We start from the raw sequence: 22,204 nt of genomic DNA, 5'->3' as shown, positions 1-22,204 counted from the left end.
TTTATAAAGTAAATGAAAAACCACGCCAAATCTTTTGAAAGTAGATTTATGACCTATGTTCAAAGTGTTGTGGCTATTTTGTATCTTCCTGAGGAAAATAGCACAAAAACGCCACAGATTTCAAATATACATATGGGAAGAGCACCTTTAGCAAGCACACCACTTTGTTTTCAGAATCACAGAAATAAAGGGATACAGTCCCCAAGAGCTGTTTCAGAGGACATAACGTAAGAGTGTGACCAACAATTCTTTACAACACAAGCTGAACCACCAGTTTTCTTTACATTTGAAAGTGTAGATTAATAGACTAATAAATACCTGCTTCCACACACGGTTGCAATGGCTTTGAAACATCCAGAGGCAAGCTGGTACGATCCAGTATAACATCGATCTATAGCCCAGTTGAAGAGATTGATTTGATCAGGATTCAGTTCTAGCAACAGGACTACAACTTCACAGCCAAGCTGATGAACCTGAGCATATAAATACATGTCAGAAGATGATCGGTGAGATCAGATATGTTCATTCTCTACAATTCTTACAGTGACATAGGCAAAACAAGGGGAAAACGGGGTATTCAAAATAAGTAAAATCAGAAAATTCATCATAAATTTACTTTAGGGATAGCACAGTTGAAATGTGACTCAGTTTTCAATACTCCTCACTTGAAAGAAAATTGTATGTATGAAGACTACATAAACGAAATAAATTTGCAAAGGAGGTTTCCAAAATTAAGCACAGAAAAAAGCCGAATCTTTGGAAAATCCAAGACACTTGATAGGTATTCTAGGGCAACTTCCATTTGAATTGGTTAATTGATTTGTTAAATGTTTATTTCCTACTTCATTTGAGTTCCATAAAGTGACACACTTTCATTTTTATCTTTCCTTTGACTACCACAGAGGCAAGGCAGACAAAGAAAAATACCTTTTGCAAGCCTGGGGCTATGAAAACTTCTCTGTTTAATCCAACTACATCTAGCAATCTAACAACTCTACCTACAGACCTTGTATCACTTAATCCTGATACCACCACTGCTACAAACACATCGTAACTAAGGCTTAGACTGTGCCTTTGTGATCCTTCAGTAGAGGATAGTACCAGAACACCAAACGCTAATGTCTAACAATACTCTGTCACCAAGTGCAGGTAACTACTTGTAAAGACTGCAAATGATATTTAATGTTAATGGACCGATTAGGACCCTTCTCATCTAAATCTGAACTAATTTTATAGGCAATGCAGTTTAGTTACAGTCCTTCATTACAATGATTATTCACGAATTATAGTGATTAGCTTAGGGGAAACAAATTTCACCTATCATATCCAAATTTTGCATTTCAAGGGGAAAAGTTAAAAAACGGTAATTTTTGCCCCCAGTTACTTTATGAGTGGCATAGACTAATGATTAATTAGACATGGTGATACAATATTTATTGATGATAATGAAAACATGTCAGCAGGAAAAGGGTATCTTTTCCTTTCTCTTGTTCTGTGTGTTTCCTTCCCACATCCATAAGAATTTCAATTATACAAATCACTTACAAATATCTTTATAGCTCCGTCCCTACCAACATTCCAAAATCTTACCTAATTTCCCAAAGATTTTCTCTGTAGCTGTCCTTTCTTTCTTCTAATTTACCCAACCTTTTTTTTTCTCTAATCAATTATCATTTCTACAGCATGTATCCTCTAGCTGCTCCACAAGCAGCTGTCTGCGTTTTTAGCAACCGCAGTCACCTGTGCTGGTATGAGACTTTTAGGGAGAACAAGGGGTCAAAATGCAAGATACCACAAAGGGAAAGATCACTGTTCTCTCTCTCCTCTTGATGTAAATCAGCAATCTACTCCTCCTTAATCAAAGAGATAGTCCAATCAGCTATAAATACAGAACTATGACTGTGAGTTACAAAGTCAAAACCCAGCTTAACAGAAATGGAAGAGAAAATTGCAAGAATATTCTATTACATGTTCTTTAAAAAAATAACAAAAAAAAAAATAATCTTTCTTTCCTCTCTTGAACCTTTATCCTGTTGACTTCTTTGGAAGATCCACCCACTTGCTTTCACTCAGATTTCTTTCACCAGCATCTATGTTACCAAGCAGGATGGGATTTTACATTCTTACTCCACAGAAACTTGAAGCAGGTGGGTGGAAGCACTCCAAACAGAAATACAAATATTTTTGAGTTCATGCCATTTTTAACCTTTCTTTATCAGCAGATGAAAAGCCTAATTTCTGTTGCAAGCAACACTGAACCATAAGGCAATTTTGGGGGGCTTATTATTTACCTGCGTTATATTTTCAGGAATAATAATTCTTTTGCTATTTTAATGCTTTTAAATTAACTACATTTTTGTATTAGAACCTCACATAAAGCTATTGTTTCCTGCTCAACAGAGAATGTATACTGCCTTAGTTCTTACAGTCACAAACTCTTCATCAGTATTGCGTTTTGGTGAGTACTTACACGTAAGTCTTGACAAGCCAGAATGTTATCAAGCCATTTGTAAAGATATCCGTCAGGGGAAAGACCAACATTATCAAATACAGGTCCACAGCAAAGCACAGCTGACATGGCCTAAAAACACAAGGGACTTCAGTTACACAAAAAATTAACAAGAATGAAACTTTCAGAATGATTTGAGCCCAGGTCCAGGCTAACAGGACTGCCACTTGTTTTTATTTTGGAGGGAGCGATGGTGATAATGGTGACAATGGTAACAGCTGATTTTGCTAGAATTCAGTGATTATGTTGCTATAGATGTTACTGTATTTCAAGATAATGCTGCATTTAAGAATTCTGGCAGGGATATTACAGCCTGGTTCTCCCATTCTTCAAGATACCTTTTGTCATTTTACCCAGTCTTTACAAATCAAGCTACAAAACCAATTAAAATACACAGATTTTTTTAACGGTATCTTTCTGCAGAAATTAAAGTTGTTGTATACCAAGTGATGCAGCTTATATAAGTACCTAAGCTATTATTTTCCTAGTTTACTTTTGTGGGTGAGTTGCAACTGGTTTTGCCACAAAAGTGTTTTCTTATTATTGAGCATGTGTCCAGGCAAGCGTGGGAGATAGTCTTGAGATGTGCACGTGATAGTGAATTGGTACTACATTTAATTTTAGAGCCTAATATCCTCTCACTGGATCTGAACCTGGTAATGAACAGCTAAGTAAAATTTTAAAATGCATTCTGGTTTTGAAAATAATTAGCCTTGAGAAGTGTCTACAAAGAAAAAAATGCATAACTTCAGCGCCTCATACTGCTATATTCTATGGTACCACTGTACACATATATATAAGTTTGCATCAAGTATGCCAATTCAAACTTCCGTGAAATTAAAAGGAAATAAACCCCACAATTACTTGTATTTTGAACTGGAAAATTGCTGTTACTGATTTTGACAGTGAAACTTTAATACCTTTAATGCACAATACTGGTATCTTGTAATCTGATGATTTCTATCACTGTACCGGTCCAGTGGTGTGAACATAATACTGAAAGGTCCTGCCCACTGGCTGAATAAGATGAACAGGTGATGCCTCAAGCTCTGTTGAGGGAAGAGAAATCTCCTGTGGTGAACTAAGTGAACAGAAATAGAAATCGTTGTGATTTGTTAATGTTAAGTACACATCCATGTGGCAGAGATGATGACATGAATTCCAAATTTCTACAAAAAGGGAGTTTTTCTTAAATGTTCAATATACACTTACTCCAAATTATCTAAGCTCCTTTTGAAAATCCAACGTAGTGAATGAGATGTAGCTTATTTCTAAGAACCTGCATTAATGTGTAGTTATAAAAGTATGTACATCTGACTTTAGAAACAGCATGCAAGAAACTAATTATAGAATCAGGATTTTCACTGCTTCTTGCATTCCTTTAGTGGCAAATATTGACTTGTTTTTTTCCAATCCTAAATGCAAGCCCAAACAATACGTATGTCTTATTCTAATACAGTAATAGGTAGGGACAAGGAATAAAAGAAACTTGGTGCCTGTTTGTTTTTGACAGTGCTGTGGTATATTTTCTGAACAGCTAAATTACCTCAGCAGATGAAAAATATCTCTGAATTTTTAACCATGTGGAGAAAGAAATAAACAGTAGTTTTAATTCCCCTAAGTAAAACATGATGGCAGAGGCAGTACTACACTTATTAAAGAGGCTGGCAAACTACTACTGGCCAACTATTTTTCACCTAGAAACTGTGCTGGAAGCCAACAGAGTCTAACTAGACAATAATAACGCAAATCAATATGAACAGCGGCTAAAGATGACAGATGTTGACACAATAACCATTTGTTTGCTAGGAGTTAAATGTTACGGCTTTGTTAGTTATTAATACACTTTAAAGCTGTCTTGTTAGCAGAAAATACATCTCTGAATTATTGAAATGCATCAGTTATTATTGTATTCTCTCAAAACACACAACATGACTGTTTCATTATGGAAAATTCATATAATATGCAGTCATTGGTCATGTGCCTTGTAGAGCATGAGAAAGGATGCAAAGAGGAAGGCCTTTGCAAATACTCCTGGCAAAATAACTATTAAAGAAATTCTGTATTGTTAATGAGCACCATTCAGAAAAGGAATAAAGGAAAGAAATTCAGCATTTTGTTTGTTAACAGCAGCTTAGAACTTCCACTCAAAGGGTATTCTTTTACTGTCTTAAATAAGAATAGCAGGGATGCCATTTTTTCCTTATCTTGTTCATCTATTGTATACTTATGTATTTCACAGCTGAAAGCAACTATACGACCGACAAAATTTGCACACTGGGAATTTACATGAAAACATGTGTTCATTATCTATTCCCTTACTGAGCTCTTTGGCATTCCTTCTTATTTGTTGCTACCAATGCTGTAACATCCTGTCATAAATGACCTGGAGATAGCAGATTTACATAGACCGAGTAATATCCAGACTCTGCCTTCCAGTAATCACACAGACTTTACAGTAGACTTTTTTTTTTTCCCTGTTGGAATTACATTACATTTCTGAAGTGATCTTGCAATATATAAAAGGCATGAAATCAATTGGAGAAATCTTTGCTATACAACTGGAGTCAGATAACATAGGATACAGTCTCAACACCTCAGGCAAGCTTTTCACTAGATATAATATTGTACATTTTCTGCACCTACCTATATTTTTCAAAGCCTGTCTGAGTTTATGAAGAGTCTGGAAATAAAGCCAAGGTGAGCAAATAAGGCCCTATGTCAAAGAAATCTGGAGCTCTTAGAGACAATTTCTTTGCTGGGCTTTTAAAGACATGATTCTTATATAGATGAATATTACAAGCTTAAACAAGCTTTACTGGTTTTTTTATTTGACTCTTAATGGACTTTTGAACACACTTTTGTCTGTGTTCCCCTTTACAATGACAATTCACAAGCAGTGAAAAAAGCACAGAAAAAAAGAAATAAAAAATTACTTTTCCAATACATCTATTAAATGCAATTTCATAGTATGTGAAGATAATTTAGCACCATACCTGGAACACACTGAATCAAGTTGGCAATCATTGCACTGAAATGTGCTCTCATATCCTTAAGGATTTCGACTTCTTTATCATTTTCAGCCTCCAGAAGCATGCGAGTCAGATCAACATACTCTAAAAACAAGGCTCCAAGGGCTAAGGTATCTCTTTCTAAGGCTCCATTTGTACTAGCATAAAGGAAAGTTGTACATTAATACAGAGTAACAGTGTAGTTATACTACAGCTTTCTGAAGAAATGCATAAAAATCTCTCAATATCTGACAGAATTCGTAATTCTTCAAAGAACATACTGACATAAATTCAGTGTTGTAAACACTGAAAACTACTTCACCTAAACATCAGTATTAATGGTAAGTGACAGTCCTACCTGTCACTTATAACACCAGCATCAGCAAGTAGTTCAAAAATTCGCAGTAACTGCAGTCTTAGTAGATCTCGGCGTTCTCGACGTTTCTTGTTCTTGGAATTTAAAAAAAACAACCATTTTTTACATGCATAGGTGCATACACTAAAAACTAGTAACTTCAGAAACGTCAGCACAGTAGTGAGATTTAAGAAGTCCAGTTCAAGCATTTTCTTCATGAAGGAACTTGACTGCTTTTGGATATTTCATCATAACAGTGGATATTTCATCATAACAGATCAACACAGAACTTAACATGATCTTTGTCTTTGTAACAAACTATTAACAGATACCTTTGTCCACATTGAAACTGTAGAAATGAAATAATGATGAACTAGATAAAAATTAATATCCAAGGTTCCTGTGCCAAAAACCATGCTATCTTCAGGATATTCATGTTAGCTTAACACCAACTATTCTGTGCGCTGGAAGCACTGTAAAGTGCAGAACTGATATCTAGACCCCAGGAAAATACTTTGGTGGTTTTCCCCTCTTGAATTTGGCAATGCTGCGGCTACATCATCACCCACATTCAAGTTAGCTCCTAACAGGCACCGCTCTAGTACACTCTTGGATGTGTTGACTGCAGTGGTTGTACACACAGTTAACATACTCTTCCCATAGGACTACACTGTTGTTAACTGGTTCATTGTATCTCATTATCTCCTAGAAAGCTGTCCTTTCTGTCTTCTATCTTGCCTTGAAAGATGTGAATGCAACAAGGCCTTTTCTTTGCTGAAGGGCTAAATTGACTTGTTTCTCTGTATCCCACATCTCCACTAAGCAAAAAATATGAGGAGGTCAAAAAGCTGCTATTTCACTCAAAGAAATTTGCTGCCAGAACAAAAAAAGCTGAGAGAAAGGTCAATTTTTCCTCTTCAGAATGTAAGAACTGCAATACTGACTCAGATCAAAGGCTTATCTCACCTAGTACTCTGGCTCTGCTGATGGCCAGTAGCAGATACTTCGGAAAAAGAAGTGATACTTTCCCTGTTATTCTGACCCAGGACTGGCAGGCTGCAGCATCCTAGCCGAAGGTTTTATTCAAATCATTATGCCATTTCATTTGTCCTATTTAGAGCTCTGTTTCTTTTCCCTTTACACCTTAAAGGTTCCAGGAAGCACATGTAGAGAGAAAAGCAGTTTTATTGTAACAGAGTATTAACAGTCTCTGCTGCCTCCTGCAACAGTGTCAGAGGCGATCTGGCAAGCTCTGTGCCCGAGCCCACATGGTGGATCTTGTGTCATGTCCATTTCGGCTTACCCCTGCAGTTCTTGGCTGCACTCTTTCTAGTCATAGCATATGTCAGTTCAAGGAAGTTATTTCTGATGTGTTGGATACCTGCCTGCTGACAGGGAGGCCTGCCATGTTCTCTCTCTACAGCTACACGACCTATACAGACACTCCTAGGTTTACTGGTGGTGCTGCCTGCAGGAAGGTGGCCCAATTCTTCATATCAGGAGCAATAGAGATTAGCATTGCAGTCTCTTGTTCTCATACTCCTCTACTGAAATTTCCCTGTGCTAAATTTGCTCTTACAGCACACTGTAAACCTCTGCATTCTCGTGATTCCTTTCCTGAGGGTAGACTGCACATCTCCAGAAAAGGCCTTTCAAGTCTAAGTTGTTTTCAGTGGTGCACAGGCAGAAATGCAGAGGCCAGCGGCTTCACTAACGTGTTATTAATCCATTTCTGCCCAATATCAAAACAAGTGACTTTCAAATCAAAGACTTCATAGGGATGGAAGGCACACAAGTGAACTGAGGTGTGAAGCAACAGAGTGGAAATCGTAGCGGACATTTGCCAGACACAGAATTATTAAGAATTGTCCACATAAAACTTAACATGAATGAAGTGCCCGCTGAGTGAACTGATTTTTGTTTATTTCCATATTGGGCATAGCTGAGAGCCTCCGTCTACCTATTAATGATTTAACTTCTTCCTGACCACCATTCTCTGCTTGACTTCTTCACCAATGACTATGACTTGGCAGAGGCGGACAGCACACTGGGTCATCACGAGGATACTTTTGTGAAACTGCTGTGGAGGACAGAGCAGTGAACACAGAGTTCGAAATTGCCTGAGAACCAGGCAAACGAGCCTGGGCAGAGGACAGTATTAATGCAGCAACATTGCTTTCTCTATGTAGCTGTGTAGACTTCCCAGCGGAGCTGCATGGACACAAGGGCTGTGTCTACACCAGTAAACAGAGACAGGGACTGGTCATGGCCCCAAAGTCAAGTGGCATAGGCTGCCCCGTATTCACACTGCTCCAGAAGACCCCAAGGCTATGCCCATATTGCCTAGCGTGACTTACGCAACATTTCTCTGGCCCAAGACATTATCACTAAGTATTTTCTTATCAGAAACTGCCTGCTGTAACCTGAGGTGAGTTTCGTGACAACAGTGGTTTTGTAATGTTTTGTAATGTGGCCCTTAGGCTGCTGCACACGGGGATGTAAGGGGATGAGGGGAAACATAGCAAAGGAAAGGCAGCTGGGGTAGTTTGGTGGAGGACAAGTTTGGCAGCTTGGTGCCTTCTGGGCCTTTTCCTGCGTGTGAGCTACCTCCAGAGCCATCTCAGATTTCTGTCTTGGGGCCAGCTGGGAGAGCCAAACAGATCCAGGGAGGGAAAATTGATCAGAACATGAACTCGTGTCCAGTAGTCAAGCTCCCCCCATGGCTTTCCCGTTTCACCGCATAGACACATCCTGTGACAAAACCACTTAGGCTACAGAGTCTGTCACCAGAGGTTTTTAAGAACGGTTTAGACAACATCTGTCAGGAATAATGCAAGACTAGTTCATCCTCTCTTTGACAGATTGGATGATCTCTTGGCATCCCTTCAAGCACTGTTTTTGATTACAACAAAGGACAGTACTATAATGAAGGTGAAAACAATGATGAATTTGCCAGTTAACCTGCTGTATTTAGCATAAACAAATAGAGTACATTGAAATTGAAATAGATGAACCTGCCTACCCTGCAAATAAAAAGCACATCCGAACACTGCCATGAAATGTGCTTGTAACCCAGCTGTGTTAGAAGGTATTTTTTCCAAATGTTGAAAGTAGATATATCTGAGTTCCCTATGAAGAGGTTCCACATTTGACTGGAAATTTTTCCTCAGAATAGATTTCTCCATTGCACACTTCATATCACTGATGAATTTAAATTAAACTAAGTTTCAATGGAATTATTTTAAATTATATTCTTATACATAATGAAATTCTTGTTACGCACAGAGCTTAAATTGTTACTTAGTACAAAAGATCTTTGTTTTTCAAGGAGACAAAATGACTACTTTTAAATTAATTTTACAGTCTAGAGAAACTAGTACATTTAATTTCCTCAACTAACCTCTGGTCTTCTTTCTAGGGCTTCTTTCATTAGTGGGTGAAGTTCTTCTACTAATTCCCTAAATTAAAAAAAAATAATTTGTAAACAAACTCCGATCTCCTCTGAAAAGCATCAATATTTTAATCAATACATAAACAGTAATGTCTAAAGTGCAAATAAAAATTTGAGTATATTTAAATTAAAACAAAAGTAATGCATTTGAATTAGAGGCAAATAATTGAGAATACAATAAGTGGGGAAGTACCTGAAAACAAGGGAATTTGTTCTTCCAAATCCTAATACAAGTGATTCTGTTATTTCTATGCTTTCAAGTCTCATCAAAGGCACTAGCTGCTTTAGTAAGACTCCAACAGATGGAGTTCCAATAGCCTAAAATATATTAAGAAATCATTGACATTTAATTGTCAGGATTATCAATATTAAGCAAATACATTTTTTTTTTTAAATAAAAAAACATCGTCCAAGAATCAATATGTATTTAAAAAATATGGTGAAATGATTTTACTATTTTGGATATTAATACACCAGCCTAACTGGATGTCTGCTACATCATAATCATCTCAATAAGGTTTAGCAAATAAATACACCTGGAAAATCTCTTTGCTTTCATTCAAATTATTGGAATTTGCTTAATTTGCTGTTTCATTAAAATAGTCCAGTAATTGCATTTGTGGAGCTACTGCTCCTCTCAGGTTGCTACTACTTGAAACTGTAGTTCATATAATATTCCTTCCATTGACAGGCAGACAATGTTTGTTCAGAAATCTGCCTTATTGTTTAATAATGTTATAAATTTACAAATTGGGGAGCTCTACAAGGAAAGAAAGGGGATGACAAACTAAAGTTAACTTCAACACATATGTCCAGAACTTCTATACTTTGAACAAACATCACCCCAGAATGTGAAAAAAAAGTAATATTTTGAATGTGCCATAGCTTTTGCCAAATATTTATTGACACATCATATCGATACAGATGTTTTAATTGTTAATTATGTTCCTTAAGCATTTTGCACACATCAAAATATTCCCCAAACTGAAATAGTTTCATTAGAATATTATTTTGCATGCAGATGCAGTTTGAAACTCTCCCAAATGAATAATTTGTTTGAAACAGAATGCATCACCTTATTATCATAGTTCACTGTTCCATCAGGAGTGGTAGCCATGATCTCTGGTGTTGAAGCACGCAAGTGTCCTGGGCTCATAATACTGGGCTTTGCTACTCCAAAACAGAGAATAAGATAGTTTCTCCACAAAGTGACATAGTTGTCGCCACTGCTTGCTGTACTTGTTTTCTTTGCATTAACAGGAATACTAGAACATTAAAATAAATTAAAATTATTAAAATAATTTCCCAGTCTTAATTACACAGTATCTTAAACTATCTGAAAAGGGAATGAAACATGCTATGTAGCTACCGTCTGCTATTCAACATGTCATGATCCCATGTAGGAAAAATTAATGAAGGTAGAAAACTAGATTTTTCCACCTTACAAGTTGCAATTATGAAACTCAAAACTGAATGCTTGGGTAGCACCTTGCAGGACCTACAGACTGATACTGAAACATGAGATAAAAAATATGTTGTTTTAAAATCACACAACCCATAACAATTAAAGTTAAATGCAGATTGCCACTTACTTTGGATCCACAAGAGGCATTATCAGCTGTAGCCTCGTGAAAGCGTACGGCCAAGCATAGCTGAGAGCTGTAGGACAATGTTTTGGTAAATTCTCCTGTCTAAGAAAACTGAAAAGGCAGAGAACCCATGGGTCTTTAACAGACTGTGCAAATATCCAGACATGGGAAGGACTTTTCACATCATAATGGCTATTTACTAGGACAGCATTCCACTCCACCAGCCACTGCAAATCCACGCTGTGTGTTAATGGGATTGTTGTCTGTGGAGAGCAAAGATAAAAAATCACAGTGACAGTTATTTATTCCCTGCCACATTCCCCCTCAATACTTGTCTTTATTTTCAAGCTCCATTGACACCTTCTGTTGGATTTTGTAGACCAACACTTTTTTGCTTCCCGTCACATTGCACTTTCACTCAGGAGGAGCTTTAACAAATGTTGATAAGAGCTACCTCATTATTACCCCTCTGGTTCTTCCTTGAAGCTCCTATTTACTGCAACAGGCACCATAACTTGGCCTTATCTCTATGATAGCTATTGATTATGCTGATCAATATAATCTCATTACTGTCTATTCTCCTTGCTCCCTGCACCCATGCACTGTCTCTTGTATGAGACTGCAATCCGCAATAGCTACAGATTGTCCTTATGTTCGTTGTCTGAACAGCCCAACAGAGCCTTAGCCCATGATTAAGACTCCTACATGCTATGACAATATGATAAATACCAATGCTATTAATAAATATTCTTGAGCCTTAACCAGGGCATTTGAATATGTGTGTAGGGAATTAAGAGATTGAAGCAGGTGCTCACGGAGTTTTAATCCACTTTAAATCCTGCTGTCTTCAGTGGCAAGTAGGGTTCTCACATCAACACACCATCTCTCTACTGTAATTTAAATTTTGTCTTGAGAAAACAGCTTTGTGGAATGAAAACTTAAACCACGTGTATTCTGGCATCCTTATTATTCACTTATCAGACCTCAAATAGGATGTAACAGTTGCCTGCATCCTGCATCCACTGTTACAAAAGTAATCATTAAATTACCACTCTCTGCTGTACTTGTCAGAAACGAGGTACACAGGCAACAGATTTGCTTTGCTATGTTATTAATGCATAGAATTAAAGCACAAAATCCCAACCTTTGCCTATAGAAACTGCAACATCCAAACCCGGATGCTGTTATTTCAGTTGAATTTCCTAATTCCTGTGTTACAGAGGCAGAATGTTTCTTGCTTGCTCAGTTTTTGACCCCTCAACTTTCCTGTTTTCAGCTGCACAATGGCCTGACTTCACCACCAGTTCCACGTACCCTTCCTACCCCAGGAAAGGGCACTCATGTGGCAAAGCCCGACTGTTGCTTTAGGCTTAATCAGGCTGAAAAGTGTCCAAAATAGATGGTTTCTGCTCTCTGGACAAGGGCACTAATCTCTAAGATAGTATACAAAACGAGTTGCCCTATGTATCAGTGCTTCTGCCGATAACATTTTAATTCTAAATGCTTACTGCATCTCTGCTTCCTCTGGTTGCACGTTAGGCACATCAGGCCCAGGAGAGAGCGAAAGCAGGGATTCACCCCAGCTGTGAATGACTGTAGATCTTTGGCTTAGGTTTGCAGGCATGGCCACTTCTGAGCACACAAGGGAGCTAAAGCTTATTCCCTTCTGGAACAGATGATGGCAGTGAGTGGCTTCCAGGAGCCCCAAGCATTAGGTGGTGCTAGAAAGAAGACTTTCACAATGATTCTTTCGGATGCAGGTCACAGGTCCAGAATCTAGGTAGTTTTGATTATAAATTTTGCTATAGTTTTTTTTTTTTTCTATATGTAGTATCTTTTATACCCATAGTATAATTATTTTCATGGAACAGATTGTCTGGGACATTGTGGATCCTTGGAGCTCTTGGGTAGAAGGCTGGAGCCTTAAAGCTGTATGATTTCTTTGATTTCTAGCTGCTTTATTTTCAGTATTTCCTGTCTGATATTTGTTACATCCATGCGCTACGTAAACACTAGCAGTAACAGTAAAGTAGTACTTACCGAATCTGAAACAGCCACATGAATAAAACTTTCAAGAATAGATGAACTCAATTGATCCATGACATCAATCATAGGCCTGTCATCATCCTGCATAACACAGAGAACACAAGTTAACTGCTCTCCTGACCAAATTATTTCCCTTCTTATTTTCTGGTACCTGAAATAGAACCACCTAAAAATTACGACATGAATCTAGAATGGCTAAAAAAATATCATTGGTAACGATGGGTGCATTTTGTCTTTTTCATATCAATCTCAGAACCAAGTCCAGGCTGTGGTTTGAAATGAAGTTAATTTGTGGCTAGAGCTCACTGCTCACCGAACAAAAGCACATATCAGAAAATCCCAAATGACTTTGGATAGCTGGTATCAAAAGACTGAAAAATTAGCTTACTGTTTATTAAAGCATTCCTTTGCCATGAACACACATATTTGTGTTCTTAGGCATTTAGATGGCTCACTGAGCTGCGACCGCCAACACACAACATGACTCTCCATATTTCTATATCCATAAAAAAGACTTTGAGATTTTTACTATACAAGGAAAATGTATGTGAATAATCTTAAATGTGTCTTATGCTGTGTTTTTTAACGGTATGCTACAGGAATGAGTTTGATTTCCAATACAAATTTATAATCCTGACAATACAAAAATGATCTATGCAGTAAAAAAAAGGTTTTACAGTGCCTTTTACATTCACATCATGCCAAGAGAAAATATTAAGTTGCTGTACATGTTTTCCTTCAAATTTTTGTACAAGGCACGTTATTAATGTTACATTGCTGAGTACACAGAAAGGTCTGCAGAGTTAAGGCAAACAGAAATGGTAAGCTCAAACCAAATGCTTTTTTATAAACTGAATGCATACCTGCTACAATGCAGCAATTATATTAAAAGCAACTGTAATAGCAGTTTTGAGCTTTATCTTTGGAAAATCTTAGTTCAAAGTTCCAGAAAAGGAAAAACCATACCTCTGCTTGGCCAAGGGCCAGGAATAAAGCACGGATCTCTCTGAGGATTAAAACAGCTAGCTTACGTGTAGCAACCTGGAAACTACACAGCAGAACCAGTGCAAATCCTTCGACTGCATGTAGTACATTAGAATAGGGGCTTCTTTCAGACTGTATCCTGTGGCTGGATCCATTTGGTATCAACTGCAGAACAGTGCAAGGGGGGAAAATGGAGTGATGGTGTTTGAAAACCAGGTCTCCAAGAAATACTCTATTTAACAAGGACATATAAAGAAACAAAGTGCAGAGGCCATGTAAATGCTGAAGCAGATTGACAGCATTCCCTCAAACAACCAAGGTTGCTTTAAGCTACCTTGTTCCACAAAACCAATATATGAGCAGAGTCCTTTGGCCAAACCCCTCCCTCTAGTTTGCAATTCAACCACCTGTTTTATTCCACCCTCCACTAAAAAAATGAAGTCAGACTGTGAAGACTTCACACTTTTTCTACTCCAGATAGCAGGTTCTCAGGCCCTTCTTTGATCCTGTAGCAGGCAACACCTTATCCTGGTAGGTGGCCTCTAGAACCTCAGTAAAGTGTAACAATATTTACTGAAAAATATGTGAGGCTTTCCCTTTTCTACATTTTTGTAATACTATTATTACCTATTAATTAATGGTCCTCTGCGATATAAAGCAGACATCATGCTTGCCCAAAGGAAAAAATTTCCAATGTGATTGGGTTAGAAGATAAGCCTGAAAATCATCACTCATAGTGAAATTATCTGTGGGACAGTGCAGATGGGAGGAGCACGAGCAAAGCTGTTCAGTTCCCAGGAATGTTTGTAACACATGGAGACAGCAGGCTATAGAAACAATCTGGTTCTCTGATGTTTTTGAACTAAATGAAATGGCTACGGCAAGGGAAGATCCACGTCGCTCTTCTCAGCTTTCCCACTAGCGTTATCAATCAGTTTCAGTCCTGGGAAAATGTCCTTCTGCCACATCTACATAGACATGTTTCACTTTATGTGCTTTTGTTGATGTGCGTATTTCAGTTTGACATGCATTCTCCTATGTTGCTCAACAACAATAACATCTGCTGTGTTACACAAGGACATAGCTGTCCTCAAAAGACAGCTGAACTAATTACCCTTAACAAAACTTACGTAGTAAATTCTTCTCAGGTGAGTAAATACAAAATGCATAAACCACAGCAATACCAAAGAACATAATTTCTGCCTTCAATTAGTATAAACGTTAGGACACAGATCGCTTGATTTCATACCTCTGCAGATCTGGTTTTTGCCTGTTCAGAGGCTTTTCCTGGAGTGTGTATCACAAGCTTCCATTGTGTAAGCAACTGTAGCAGCAACTTCAGTGAAGTATCAAGAAGGGTATGATGCATATCATTCACTTCACGTAGCAGAAAATTCGTAAAACCAAAGAGTACATCTTCCCGCCAGTCAACAAAGTCAACAAGTAGACCCTGAAGAGAATTCTGTGCAATGTGTCGAAGTTCATCATCCATATGGATGGACAGCCTGTAAGTAAAAGTAAATGTCAGGTAATAAAAATCTACGGAGTGTTTATTGTGGTAGCGAGCACATACTTCTCGGTAACTTAACACTGACAGAAAATTCCCAATGACAACGTAAATTTCAATGACGCTATCAGGGTTTCATTATTACTGACCACAATTAACATCCTTAACCTGTTTTTATAATGTAATTCTTGCTACAACAGTGCATGAACATATTCCTGGATCTGAAAGAAGTCTTTGTTCCACTCCTGAAAGATATTATCTTTAAATTACATAATTTGGCAACTTTGCTGTCTCCCCAAACCAAGCATACTTCCGATTTATTCACTTATAAAATAAATTCTATTTAGTTATGATAACAGAAGTCTTCCAGGTTAATACAGCATTTCACAATTTATGTATTTATTTGTTTTCTTGCAATATAAAAATAAAAGAATCACAACACTTCAGCTGCCTAAAAGTTAAAACAATTGTTAGCAAAGAAGCAAATCACAATTATTGAAAGCAAATCTTCAAAAGAAATAAAAAGAAGCACTTCAATTAAAGAACTGCTTCATGTTTTAAACAATTTAGGATAGGGAAATGGGGAAAAAAGCCTCAGGACTTTCCATACTTTTAAAAACACATTGGATGCCCCCAAAATCCTTCTGAAAGATGGTGCAATTGCAGATCCCATTTTCAAATTTTATTTCCTTCTGTATTATCATCATGTTGAAGTTCTTTTCAACATAAAAAATCTATATACTTGCTTTTGACACAAAAATTATCAAACTACTTCTGTGTTGGTAGCTTGGCAGAGGAAGTAAACTCAGATCAGTGTGTTCTGCTATTTGTGGTTCATTGCCTTTATGATTTATTTTGTTTTTATTACCCACAAGACTGTAATTTTCTCTAGTGTGTTAGAACTCATTTTCAAAGTATTTTATCTATATTTAATCTACATAGTCAAAACCGAGGACGCATTATAAAGAAATGGAGAGAAAGCTAGGAAGAAAAACCCCAAACAGACAACGGAGTGGAACCAAATTCCATTCAGTTGGAAGCGTATGATGAGATGAGGCTCATAACAAATTTGGCTCATTATAGCTGCTTAATTGGGAGGCAGGGGACATTTCATTTAAGTTAAAGGAACGCGACTGCCATGAAACTTCACCCCTGGTGAACATGACTCCAAAAATAACTGTTACGCTTTAATAACCATGTGACTTTCTATATAAATTTAGAAACACAGTATTTTGTTGTGCTAAGAAAGGACCATTTTTGTCTCCTCTTTGGAATGCCAAAACCAGAAAAACAAGCAAAACCCCTGAGACTATGATTAAGTCATCCATGAAATGACTTCCACAATGACACAAAGTAATAACGGGTAAGAGAATACAGAAGACGTGCATCTCTAAGCCCAAGTTACCGTGCAAGGGCATTATCAAATGAGATGAAATTCAAATTGAACATAAGAATGCATCTGTGTATTACCACATGCAGCTTGAGGAAGCAAGTAAATGTTTTGTTTGTTTGCACCTGAGTCAGTTAAATTTAAGACGTACTTGGGAATTTTTAATGAATGGTTTCAGTGGGCACTGAAAGGGCAAAAGGTACACTATATACTTGACATCTCCTTTATGGCTTATAATTTGAATACAGCTGTCCTGGAAGAAAGTCTAGCGGCTGAGTTACCGACTCCTTCTGGAAAAAGCCAAAAGATACATCTGTCGTGAGGATGAAAAATTAAAACCAAAGTGTGAATAAAAGAACCCATTAACGCAAAGATGTTATTTTATCTTTAGCAAAAAGAAAATATCTAACAGCTTTCCACCCCAACAACACAGTCCCACACAAATATCTGACAGGACAGCTTCTCGTGTTCTTTTCAGAAACAGAGAGGAGCTGAAACATCACCTCTTCAAAGTTTTTTATTCCTGTATTGATTTTAGTCTCTGACCCAGAAAAGACACAATATTGTAATGCAGTGTTCTCTAGAACAGCAACGATTTACCTCATGGGACTGCTTTTTCATAATTGGGAGTAGTAGTCAATCTGGACACAAATAAACATGGGAGAGTATAGAGAATGTAGAAGCAGCTCTGGTGCTGGGGTAGCCTGGAGGCTTAGATTAAGATTAGCCAGGTATTAATTCCTTAAACAGTTTATTACTTTCTTCTCTGAAGCTATATTGTTGTAGACTGTTTTCGGTCCACACAGTCCCAGACTAAATGAACCTAATTCTTTCGACCCACTGATCTTACTTTCTCTTGTTTTCTGGTCAGTCTCTTCTTCAACTGCAATGCCCCAGCTGGGACATTTGGTCATTCTCCAAATCAGGCATCCTTGATACTGATTAGACCAGAAGAACTTTTTCAAAGATCCTTTAGACTTCTTTTTATTTATACATGTGAATAAGGTTTGCCTTTTCATAGGAACATCACTTTTCTGGTGTTTTCAGTTTGTGATCTTGCTCTGCAATACTGAGACCCTACATGGTTATTTCAACACCATGCTACACATCTCCTGAACAATGAACTGTCCATTAACTGCTTTCCATCCTATTATGCGTGCACTTACTTTTACCCTAACTATGTTTCCCTTGCTTATACTCAAGAATCTGATTTAAAACAGTACCAATGTCTCAAAGATGCTGTAGCATGAGTACATGTAGAAGACGAGAACAGCTTCCCAAACATCCCCTTGTTGGGGAAAGGCTGAGCACGTAATTGCTTCCAAAGTTGCTCTAGAGATGGTGTCCTCAGCTCCTCCTGATGTCTCACTTTTTCTCGCAGAGTCAGATAACCCAGCAGACCTACTGCTTGCATGGAAATTACTCAAGAAATGCTTACAAACTGATTGTGGCTAAAGAATCCCAACTGACCTTTTCTGCATGAAGTTTGATGACAGAATAGAGATAGACCAGTGCTTATGCTGACAGTTGTGAGACTTAAGGAGGGAAGCACCAATTTATGAAGAAATATACATTAGTCTCCAAACTTTCTTAAGAGTAGTGACAGGTCTGACCTGGACAATCCTCTGTGATTGAAGAGCTGTGACCAGAATGGATACGTGCTTTCTACCAGCTCAGTTAAGCCCCTTACTAAAGATAGAAAGCTAGTTAAAATATTGGATTAAAAGAAAACATGTCCTTTCTCATTTCTCTTAAGCGGAATTGATGTTACTTTTTAATATGGTCTCTGTATAATTTGATAATGTAATGATTTAAAACAACCCACAAGCGATTTATAGCAGAGGATGTAAACACAAGGAAATCAAGCTGTCCATGCACCACAGCACACCTATCCTTGGCTGCAATTTTGGCTTTTTAGGCTGTCTGCACTCTTTACTGCTAGCAGAATTAATTGTTTCACTGTTTTAGCACATCACTGGGAGCTGGGTGTTCACAGAGCAGAAAAAATGCTTTTGCATGTAACCCTCTGACTCCCACACCTGCCATTCCTCACAGACATTTCAAAAGCAAGAACAGAGTGGCAAAGATTGCTTTCTCACAGTTACCTGACAGCAATAAGCTGCAAGGGCCTCATGGCTTGATAAACCACCATAATCCACTTACATAAATAACACATGCTGGAATCTTTGACTTGGATACTAAGCTGAAATGTAACAGACTTTTCTGTACTGACCAGTACCTGTTATTGTAATTATTTGCAGTAGGTCACTGATTTGACATCCTGTAACCTAAACTGTTTCAGCAGTCATGTGTTGTAGACTACCTTCTTCAGTGAAGCCTACCTAGATAAATTCAATGGACCCCAAGCAGGGAGAATACGAAATTTAAACTTATCCTTTTCTTTATTTTCTGTCTTATAGTAAAAAAAAAAAAAAAGTAATTAAAATAATTATTATCAATTTTAAAAGTATTTGTAAAGATACCACATCTAGCACTTTCTATTTTATCAAACAACATGTGGGAATCATAAACCAAAATGAAACAGGTATCTCCACATTTTTCCACTACACAGAAAAGATGTTCTCTCCTGTTAATTAGAATGGTTAAAAAAAAGGCAACAAATATAATGAAGAATACCGAATATCATGTAACCCGCATACTGATGGAAAAGAGTTCTGGATGATGTATCTACTTTTTTATGAAATTAGGAGTCTATAACATAAACACAATGCCTGTAAAAAGATGCCAGGACTTCTATGAATTATCCATTAATATCAGATTACTTTTTATGGGGATATGGTTTTGCCTAAGAAACCATTATGCATTCTGTGGCTCAGTTTTTTCATTCTGTTCCCCTTGGGCAGTTCTTTAACGCTTGAAGAGCTTACCTTGCCAGCAAGTCGATCAACTCCAGTTTTGACATTCCATCAGGAAGCAATCGAGGAATAGCAGCAACACATGTTCTGAACAGATCGATTTTTGGTTTTCTTTCACCGCTGAAAAATTAAACCAGAATTTTGACTAAGCTTATCAAGTAATTGTGTTAAATGATCCACCTACAGCTTTTCAGAAAAGGGCTGGACATAATGGAGTGCCAGAGGACAGGAAGCTAGACCCTATAAATGAAATAAGAAGGGAACATGAATAAATGTTTCCACTGAATAAATGGTTTTGGTTTTGACATTTTTCATGCATCCTATCTATACAGTGCTTGAAAAATCAATTATTACTGACTCATTTGTTTCTCTCTAAGGGGAACTGGCAGATGTATCAAGAAGGAGTTATAACGTAGGAGAGTTCCTCCATCAAGATCAGTATTTGCGTGTTGCAAGTTTTGAATGAGGCAATGAGGAAAAAGCTGGGGTATTCCCCATCACAGTACAGCTATATTACAACAGTTGTATAAAGCAAGTAGTAGATGTGTAAGAAGCCCAAATAACAAGACTGAAGACACAGACCGTTACCCTTAATAGGGCACAGATCTGTGGAAATTGCACAGCACACATTAATACACTGAGAAAGAAGCATAATTTAGAGGTAGGTATGGCCGGAGAGCTTCCGTTGATCCTCCCCTGAGACAGAAGCACTTTAGCAACCATTATCAGCTAACACATGTTTTACTAGCCCCAAGGCGGCTCTAATCCGTGGAATGGCTCTACTGCTCCCTAACTGCCTGGGAAAGTGGTTGAGTCTAAAAATTCATTAGGAATCAAAAATTAGTTTGGAAGTCCTTAAGTCTTCTAGAAGTATCTCAGGTTTCAGCTGCTGATTATTTTCACAATAGATGCAGTTGTTTTATGACTTGTTTCCAGTATTGTTTTTGTAAGAATGCAGATTAAAGCAGTCCTTCAGACAGACACAAAATTGTGGGGTTATATTTGATCATTTTTAATGATCCATTATTTGGTGATTGAGTATAGAGAAATAACCAAAGCATAACAGCATTTCAAACTGTACAGTCTTTCCCACAATATTACTAATTACTAGCCTGTAATATACTTTGGAGGAATCAAAACAGCAAGGTCCTATTTAAGGACCCTGCTATAAACATGCAGAAAAAGACTGTTCTGCTTTAATATGCTTCCAATTGAACTAGAAAAGAATGGGGAAAAAAGAGAGACACCAAGACACATTACAACCTATTTCACACCACATCGAAATTCAGTGACAAAACAGAAAATGAACCTAGTTTTCCTGCACCCCAGTTTGATGCCCTGCTTACTACATTACCCTGTCTCTCCACCCAGCAGAGGATGTTGCGTTTGGATAATTTACTTCTGTGTTCAGTCACAGAGAAAGCCTTAATGTAATACCATCTCACAAGTCTAAAATAAGATTTATAGAGTAACACTGAGCATTCACTGAAATAATAGGTACAGAAAAGGCATAAACTGACACTAGGCTTACTTAATTCAAAGATTAAAGACAGTTCTTTAGTGAATACCATTCTTTCTCTTAACACCCTATATACTTATCAGCTTGGATATGTATTACATTAATAAAATAATATGATGATATGATTTTAATGTACTGACTTAAATGGTACAATTAGGGGAAACTATTTTCACAATGAATTATCTCTATTTGATTGTACTTGTATCCTGTATCCTAACAGATAGAACTTGGAAAGTGTCAGCAATTGACTTGAAACACAACATCTCATCTGAGAACTTAGTTATGAACTTGCAAATACTAGTTGTATTAATAACTACTGCAAAATATTATATTTTTATAGTTGTAAACAGTAATGTGCTATTAGTAATTTTATCTGCAGGCAAGCCAATGAATCTTCCCCACTGACTTGAAGCGGAAAGTGAACTTTGGAGAGCTTCCTTACTATCAGTCCCTGGCAAGGGTAAACAGTTTGTGCATTTAAAATGGAGACGAGTAAAATAATCATCTGAGAGGAAGCAGTTACGAAGGCAAATGAGTAATTATTTATAAATATAAAATCTGTGGGTGTTTTGTGGCTTATCAGCTTCTCAGAAAGATTCAAACCTGAGGCTCAAGTTCCCAATTTATCTGAGCTACCAGGCACAGCATGCGAAGTGTCTGGCAAGGGGGGCCTCACAGTGCTCTGCAGTCATCTCTGCCTGACTCAGGGTCCAACAGGACGAGCTCTGGATGAACACACCGACAGCTGCCCTCACCTGGAAACTTGCATTTCCATACCAGCAGTAGCAGATTTTAGTTCGGTATTGTCAGCAAAAATCTTTGAAGCACAGGTTCGTACATTAGAAAAATGGAAGCCCTATTCTGACTAGATGTTGGAAAGTATTTATAGCCAGTATCGAAATTCATATCCCAGTGGAGGATGCAAAGGATGCTCCTTAGTCAGGATTTTAGTAAGACTCTTCAGAGT

At 37.5% G+C, this 22,204-nt stretch overlaps 1 protein-coding gene across 13 annotated transcripts in view; it reads right to left on the bottom strand.

The window, feature by feature from the left end:
• The window catches only part of FRY (FRY microtubule binding protein), a 252,364-nt gene that overhangs the window by 72,011 nt on the left and 158,149 nt on the right, over nucleotides 1-22,204 (bottom strand). For all 13 annotated transcript variants that reach the window (XM_054201901.1, XM_054201922.1, XM_054201892.1 and 10 more), the window contains 13 exons: nucleotides 19,731-19,838; nucleotides 15,195-15,450; nucleotides 13,928-14,110; nucleotides 12,956-13,042; nucleotides 10,919-11,178; nucleotides 10,402-10,591; nucleotides 9,520-9,644; nucleotides 9,276-9,333; nucleotides 5,879-5,970; nucleotides 5,506-5,678; nucleotides 3,430-3,590; nucleotides 2,471-2,581; nucleotides 319-473 (listed from right to left, as the gene is read on the bottom strand). In XM_054201901.1, coding sequence (XP_054057876.1) covers nucleotides 319-473; nucleotides 2,471-2,581; nucleotides 3,430-3,590; nucleotides 5,506-5,678; nucleotides 5,879-5,970; nucleotides 9,276-9,333; nucleotides 9,520-9,644; nucleotides 10,402-10,591; nucleotides 10,919-11,178; nucleotides 12,956-13,042; nucleotides 13,928-14,110; nucleotides 15,195-15,450; nucleotides 19,731-19,838 — 1,959 coding nt within the window. The remainder of the gene's footprint in view (nucleotides 1-318; nucleotides 474-2,470; nucleotides 2,582-3,429; nucleotides 3,591-5,505; nucleotides 5,679-5,878; nucleotides 5,971-9,275; nucleotides 9,334-9,519; nucleotides 9,645-10,401; nucleotides 10,592-10,918; nucleotides 11,179-12,955; nucleotides 13,043-13,927; nucleotides 14,111-15,194; nucleotides 15,451-19,730; nucleotides 19,839-22,204) is intronic.

This window comes from Rissa tridactyla, chromosome 1, assembly GCF_028500815.1.
Source record: "Rissa tridactyla isolate bRisTri1 chromosome 1, bRisTri1.patW.cur.20221130, whole genome shotgun sequence".
NCBI lineage: Eukaryota > Metazoa > Chordata > Aves > Charadriiformes > Laridae > Rissa > Rissa tridactyla.
Note: the sequence above shows the minus strand (reverse complement) of the source record. Positions and strands in the feature narration are given on the sequence as shown.